Below are 7278 nucleotides of genomic sequence, written 5' to 3'. Positions count from 1 at the left end.
ATGGATTTACTCAATTCTTACATTTTTGGAATACTGTGAGATCCTTACACATAATAATAATATTTTTTCTGATTGTGTAGAAGGCTATTGGGTAAGGACTTGACTGGTTTGAGCTTGAAAGAATTGCAGCAACTAGAACAGCAATTAAATGAAGGATTCTTGTCAGTGAAGGAGAGGAAGGTTCTATTATATTTTCCTTTTTCATTTTTTTTCCTTTCAGTTATTCAGTAGAGATGTCAGATTATGTTGCAGATTGTAACATGTACTAATTCCTGCAATCTGAAAGGCCTGAATATATATTCTATTATTTCAGGAGCAATTACTAGTGGAGCAACTAGAGCAATCAAGAGTACAGGTACGTGGAAGCACAACCCAATTTTTTAGTCTTTTTTGAAGTTAAAGCTGTAGTAGTAGCACTACATAGTTTATGCTGAAGTATCACTTTCTATAGAACTAAAGAAGAAAATTCATTTCTCCAAACATATGAAAGCTGCAGTTTTTCTTGAAGTTTACTAAAGATACTATTTTGTTTCGATTAAGCTACTTTTACTTTGAAGTATGGATAATCACAATGATTTAGAGCAAAAGAAAAGAAAAAATAAAAAGAGGAAGGGATATGACAATGAAAAGTGACAGGAAAAGGAAGAAAGTGACTAATCTATAATGTAAAGTTTTTCCTTATATTCTTATGTTCTGGTTTTTAAAAGCTTGGCTTTATGGTATAAGTTGCACAATGACCTTGCATCTACACTGGTATGTATAGAAAAGACTAAGTTTATTTATTTATTATCAACAAAACAGACAATTTTACCGGTATTTAATTTTCAGCTATTTGTTTCCTCTAGGAACAGCGTGCTATACTTGAGAATGAAACGTTGCAGACAGGTAAACAACATTCTTCTTGCTAATGAAAATTTGATCAGTTTCTGACATTTACTTCCCTGTGAGTGATTTGTATATTATGTAATGTATACATTATGGCCTGTACTTATATTGTAGGTTGAGGAGCTTCGATGTTTATTTCCACAAACTGACCATGCAGTCCCATCCTATCTGGAATATTATCCGGTGGAAAAAGAGAAATCCCTTGTAAACCATGGTGTCACAAGCCCAGATTTGGTCAGCAATTTTGCATTTGAGAATGGAGATTCTGACATCACCCTGCATTTAGGGTACTATTCTGTCCTTATTAACAAAATAACCTTCAAATAAACTGCAAAACTGTTGTTGCTTATTGTTTCTTGTGTATCCTAGGCTACTTAATAGATTTAGATAATTTTCCGAGTTGCCTAGCCCATTGCTCAGCGGTGGCAGAGCATGGAAAATTTTAGGGAGAGGTAGAGGGAAGCAAAGTAAAGTGTTAAAAGTTTATTACTGGTGAAATAAGTATATAGTACTTATCCATACTGCAGTAAAATTGATTACTACTAGAAAACTAATGTAAACAACGCAAATGTTAATTTCAATATGGTCAAACTATAGTATATTCTTTCAAAGAGTAGAACTCATCTATGATAAACAGTCATATTGTTTGGCTGATTACAGGGGGGAACTAATCGCTCCACAGGAGGGATTCTGTTCCTTCTTTTGCAACTCTGCCTTTTCACGAGGACCTTACAGGGCTCCCTAGCTATAGGTTAACTTGATTTTGTAGCCTTTTATTTTGCTATGATCTTATTTAGCTTCTCTTAGAGGGGTTTTGTCCTTTTTGTTCCTCTTTCTTCATGTATCCTTTATCTATTTCAACAAATTTCTTCGTATTGTCGAGGTTTTATATAAATAAAAAATATAAGTAAATAAATATGCCCAACTATACAATCTAGACTAAAAGGCCTCAATTAAATTTTGGGGATGGATTGTGGTTAGGATGGGCCGGCCAAAATATACCCCAGCCTGTTAAAAACTTTAAATTTAGGGAGTTTCACTAAAACACCCAAAATGGGAGTTGAAATTATAAAAAAACCCAAGCACTATTTAAACATATAAACACACCCAAAACCCATCATTACATACACTCAAAACTCATTTATAAACACACCCAAAAAGTTGACTTTGGGGTTGATTTTGGATGTGTTTCTATGTTTAAATAGTGCTTGGGTTTTTTTATAAATACATGTCTAGGATTGGGTTTATTTATAAATTTGTATTAAATTTATTTGCTTCTATGATTTCTTGTTTTACAGTTGACGCAAAACAAGTTTCTCAAGTGAAAATTAACATCGTTATCTAAGTGGCGGAGCCATAGCCAGGAACATACCATATGGCCTGGGCCCCCCATTTAATTTTTAATCTATTGTAATATATTATAAAATATATGTTATAGCAATACAATTACTGTAATTAGATTAGTGATGGCCCTCCCAGTTGAAGATGAAAAATCTATGTGGAAGTGATTTTGAAATTTTGGCCCCTCCATGCTAAGAATCCTAGCTCCGCCACTTATCTTATTCTGTTGGTTGTACATCTACTGTCTTTTTGCCAGGCTGCCAAGTGATGTTTATGGCCAGAGGAAGGCTCCAGAAAGAGAAGCTCATTCCAATGACTCAGGGAGCCAATTAGCCCTATAATTGTTTCTGAGGTTCTCTTTGCCATAAAATCAATAGATGCTATAGATGAATTTCATACAATTGAGAGTGTAGCTTATTAGCTTTCATCGAAAGGTCAGTAACTTGTAAAAGAGAAGGTAGAATCCGTAGGTGACCTGAAAATCATCAATGTGGAGACATAGAAGTTCCTTTCTTGGGAGGTTTGGCTTATGGAGAGGAAGCTGCTCTAGTTAGTTATACTTGTTTCCTTTGTAATTTTCTTTGAGGCCATAAAATTATAAAATAAAATAAAAATGAAGATAAAAATGTAATTTGTTTTGGATATTTACACCATGAGATTGGGGGAAGGGAAAGAGGTCAAATAGGGATTCCTTTACACCATGAGTTTGCATTCTTGAACATTGTAATGGAGCCAATCTGGTTGTATGCATATCTGATGCTTTTTGCTGAGGTTCCCATTTATGTCATGCCTCTTTTTTACTTTTTTACTTTGCTCTTTTTCTTTTGGCTTGTCATATCTGTGTGCCAGATAGCTGCATTTGGCACTATGAACTGACTCGGTGGCGATTACAAATTAATATAGGTCTTAATTCTGGAACTGCCATTCATAAACACTATCTCTGTACTTAACCTAGTTGTTTTTGTAGGTCGGTCTCAACCAAGTGTTGATTGCAATATTCTAAAGAAGATGACCATACACTGTTATTTTATGTAGGTGTACGTATGAGATGGCTTAGCTTTAATTGGTTTGGTTGTTCCAAGTTTTATGTACACAATCTCACAGTAACTGCCGAGTTGTTTTTCATTTCATGTATTTCTCCGTGGTTTTTTTCCCCAATAAGCTTGAATGGATTTTCTTTTCTGTTGTATTTGGCCCTTCTCTTTTCAAGCATGCCAAAAGAGAGTGAATAGGGGGAGAAAGAGACAGAACGAAGCTAGAGAGAGAGACAGAGAGAGAAAGAGCTGTACTCTGAAAGAGAGCAAAGAGAGAGCAGAGAGTTGCACTAGAGAGAGAGAGAGAGACAGAGAGCTGCAATAGACAGATACCAAAGAGAAAGAGAGATGTGCCAGAGAGAGAGCTAAGTGAGCTAAGAGAGAACAAAATTTCTGAACATGTCAAAAATCAGCAATAAGTGGACAATAATTATATTTTTATAGGTGATATTGTAATACTATTGCTATTGTATTGTGGTTATGTTGCTCTAATATTGCCTCTATAGTGTACATATATTGACCTAATATTGCTATTATATCGTATGTCAATGGCCATTTGGACTAATAACAGAGTATCCACTTCATTGAAAGTAATCCTAAATTCAAATCTCATGGACACGACAATTGTTATCCATTCTTATATTAGCATGAATTGATGTTGACCTTTGAAATGATAGTTGGAGTTGCACAAAATCTGAAGAATATAACCATGAAATGGTTGAATGTTTCAACAACGGCTTCGAAATATTCCGAGATTATCCTTCAGTCATCTCACCATACTACAACTGGAGTGAAATTGATGTAGCTGGTGTCTAGGAGGTGCTGAATATGGGTGCTGAGGGAATGGCTCATCATAGCCTCGTGCATGCAGCGAGGAGAAAGGACAAAGACATGGATCTTTTGATGGACCTGTAGTAAGGGTGAGTGATGCTTCAGTTCATCTCACCCGAGTACATGGATCTTTGTTGCCTTCGTTTTCCCTTCAAGGGATAGTATTGTTAAGGTTCAGTGGTGATTTCTTTTGCACGTATAAAATGTAGTCTGTAATGGATGTGTGTGTATTGTATGTAGATTCACTTAATATTGATGTTCTATTGCATTTATATTGCCTTAATATTGCCTTTGTATTGCATAGATAGTGTATGCATATTGCCACCCTATTGGATATATATTGTAATACTATTGCTATCGTATTGTCCTTATATTGCTCTAATATTGCCTCTGTAGTGCACGTATATTGGCCTAATATTGCTATTATATCGTATGTCAATGGCATTTTGGTCTAATAACAGTCTCTACTTCATTGAAAGTAATCATGAATTCAAATATCACGGACACGACAATTGTTATGCATCCTTATATTACCATGAATTGATGTTGACCTTTCAAATACATCGATTCATATTCAAAAGGAAAGTAATTCTCTCCCTCAATGAATCGTCGTTCAAAAGAAGGCATCTATCAAATATTGGGTACAAAAATGCAAGATCCATGGTAAATTAATTGGGCACAAACCACATATTACAAAACCAAGATGATTTTTGGCATGCTTGAAAAGAGAAGGGCCAAAGTTGGATAAAATATTTAGGGATGGTTGAAGATTCTTGGACACCTTTTTTCTTTTCAAGTAGTTTTGTAGAAACAAGTTCTACACATGGGCTTTTATCGGTTATATTTTAGGCAAGTTCTACACGCGCGCTTGTATCAATTATATTTTGTTATGAAAAAAGTAAAATTACTCTCTGCAATTGTAAGATGGTGCAAGATCGGTGTCCTTGTCATAAATTTGACAACATTAAATTGGAAAATATGACCTTTTTCACGGCTGTGATCAATTGCAACTAATTTTGATATTGTAGTACACAACAGGGTTACCTTGTGAAAGAGTGGAAATATCCCTATATATCTGAATTTTACCCTCACGCTATAGATTTTTTTATATGGTTTATTGGCAACAATTCAGATAAGATTTTCCATTGTGGAAGACAAGTTTTCTGATTGTATAGGGAAGCATTGCACAAGTTCTCTTTCATTGTTTTTTTGTGTAGATAAAGCATGGCTTGTACTTGATGAAGTGCGAGAAATGATGCAAAAATTTGCACAAAGCAACCGCTGAATGTAATTCAAACCAGACCTCTATTGTATACTACCAAACATCAAATGCAAATTAACATCTATCTCATGGTTTGGCTACAAATGCCACCAAGCACAAGCTCAACTTATAAGTTTGTAACCCTAATTTCATCAATTGAATCTTCACCTACATTCATAACACTTTTTACCATACATAACCAGCACTGTTTTACAAACAAGCCTAAAACCTTCATCCGAATCCACGATAATGGCGGCAGATGCAAGATCCATAGGATCGAGGAACACAACTACAGCTACAAGCATACAACAAAGCCCGGTAACTCAACTACAGCTACAATCGTACAACAAAGTCCTCAGGTGGGAAGTTCTAGCAGTCCACAACATGACAGACAACGTACTCGTTTACAAAGACAATAACCAAGACAAGATGATAACCCAGGGCATCGGATAGCATCATACAACCCTAAACCCCCTCTATAAAAAACATACATCAAAACCTAAGTTTTCTCTTACTCATCAAGATCCTAGAACCCTGACAAACTGGCAACCTGAAACATAACTTCTAATCAATCACTACCACTAAAAGGCCTTGATGTTTCTAATCTAATGTTCTAAAACTGATCTCCCAAGGTATTTAGGAATTATTTGGATTCAACACCCACACCAAATTTCAGTACTTGCTAGCAACATAATGCATTCATCCCTCTAATACTCTTTCCCCATTGTTAATTGTGAATCAACAGTTGAGAAGTAACAAGAAGATAAACAATTATACATATGTTCATTTGTTAACAATGAAACAAGTAAATAACATACTCCAATGCAGTAGCACCTATTTAGATGTGACAGAAGAAACTCCAATGCAGTACATATGTGAAAAACACAACTCTTCTGCAGGGCAGTAAGAAACAAACCTTTTTTTTTTTTTTTCCTAGCAGTGATGAAAAGTAAATACAGTTAAGACAAAGAAACAAAAATGGTAAAAGTGCGATAAATCAACCCAATGAGACAAGCAGATACAACTCTTTCTCACCAAATTCCACAATGATTTTCAGTTATTGAAATAGAGAGAGAACTGACGACACATTTTAAAGACAAGCAATTTATCAATGCCATTGCGAAACATTGTAACATTAGACTCAGCAAATTGTTTTGATAGGAAACATTAGATTTGAATCATAATTCCAAAATCATTAAATTCTACACTTTCAAGAGAAACCCTACTCAAGTATCTCAAATTCCAAAACCAAAAACTGCCCGTATCCTCTGGAAAATAAGATCTCGCCATCCTCTCTCCGTATTCTCCACCACAGTCGCATTCCCATATCTGCATTACCAAAGGCACCAAAACAAAGCAATCAACATTTCATAGAAGAAAAGAAAACAATATAACTCACATACTCCCAATCAATCAAACTAAAACTGAAAATAACCCATTAATTAAAAGTTCAAATCAAAACCAACCTGTCTTCTTCAGGAATATCCGAATGTGTTAGCTTGACAACAGTGAGCCCGGGTTCAGGCTCTTCAAATGTAAGCCTCGCCTGGAAAAATTCAAACAAAACACACTCAACCCACAAATCACAAAACCATTTAAAACCAACCAAGAATTCATTCCAACTAGAAAGAAAAACACTTGACATATCGTTGAATCAATGCCATCAGGCCAACTCCCAAATCCCAATTTCTGCACAATCAAACTCCTATTTTGCAACTCCAAATTGGTACCCGTCACCGACCCATCGAAAATTCTAATCTGCCCACCAACCTCCTTGGTTATCTTGGCATTGCTCTTACTAAAAACCTTCCATCTATTCTCATCCATCAAAATCTCAAACAAATCTTTCGCTCTGCAACTAAACTTCTTAGTCATACTAATCGTCTTGAACCCTTTTTTACTCTCCTTCTTCTTCTTCACCTCCAT

General features: G+C 35.4%; 2 protein-coding genes across 2 annotated transcripts; one reads left to right on the top strand and one right to left on the bottom strand.

The window, feature by feature from the left end:
- On the top strand, positions 1-3013 carry LOC148917765 (agamous-like MADS-box protein AGL15). Its single transcript, XM_089050399.1, has 6 exons — positions 1-35; positions 81-180; positions 314-355; positions 846-885; positions 998-1172; positions 2483-3013. Exons 1-6 carry the CDS (start codon positions 1-3, stop codon positions 2565-2567), a joined length of 477 nt encoding a protein of 158 aa, XP_088906525.1. The 3' UTR covers positions 2568-3013.
- A 3574-nt stretch (positions 3014-6587) lies between these two features.
- Positions 6588-7278, bottom strand: LOC103330886 (uncharacterized). Its single transcript, XM_089050398.1, has 3 exons — positions 6991-7278; positions 6819-6898; positions 6588-6681 (listed from the first exon to the last, which is right to left on the bottom strand). The coding sequence occupies exons 1-3, from the start codon at positions 7276-7278 to the stop codon at positions 6588-6590; spliced, it is 462 nt and encodes a 153-aa protein (XP_088906524.1).

This window comes from Prunus mume, linkage group LG4 (assembly GCF_029339155.1).
Source record: "Prunus mume cultivar Tortuosa linkage group LG4, ASM2933915v1, whole genome shotgun sequence".
NCBI classification, from domain to species: domain Eukaryota; kingdom Viridiplantae; phylum Streptophyta; class Magnoliopsida; order Rosales; family Rosaceae; genus Prunus; species Prunus mume.
The sequence above is the reverse complement of the archived record's forward strand: the minus strand, read 5'-3'. Positions and strand labels throughout refer to the sequence as shown.

Bases quoted from the DNA above. Each gene is read 5' to 3' on its own strand.
- LOC148917765 (XM_089050399.1), top strand. From the start codon at position 1: ATGGATTTACTCAATTCTTACATTTTTGGAATACT. The intron at 36-80 runs GTGAGATCCTTA...CTGATTGTGTAG, and splicing joins TCTTACATTTTTGGAATACT to AAGGCTATTGGGTAAGGACT. The intron at 1,173-2,482 runs GTACTATTCTGT...TCTTTTTGCCAG, and splicing joins GACATCACCCTGCATTTAGG to GCTGCCAAGTGATGTTTATG.
- LOC103330886 (XM_089050398.1), bottom strand. From the start codon at position 7,278: ATGGAGGTGAAGAAGAAGAAGGAGAGTAAAAAAGGGTTCAAGACGATT. The intron at 6,899-6,990 runs GTGTTTTTCTTT...GAATTTTTCCAG, and splicing joins TTGATTCAACGATATGTCAA to GCGAGGCTTACATTTGAAGA. The intron at 6,682-6,818 runs GTTGGTTTTGAT...TTGGTAATGCAG, and splicing joins GATATTCCTGAAGAAGACAG to ATATGGGAATGCGACTGTGG.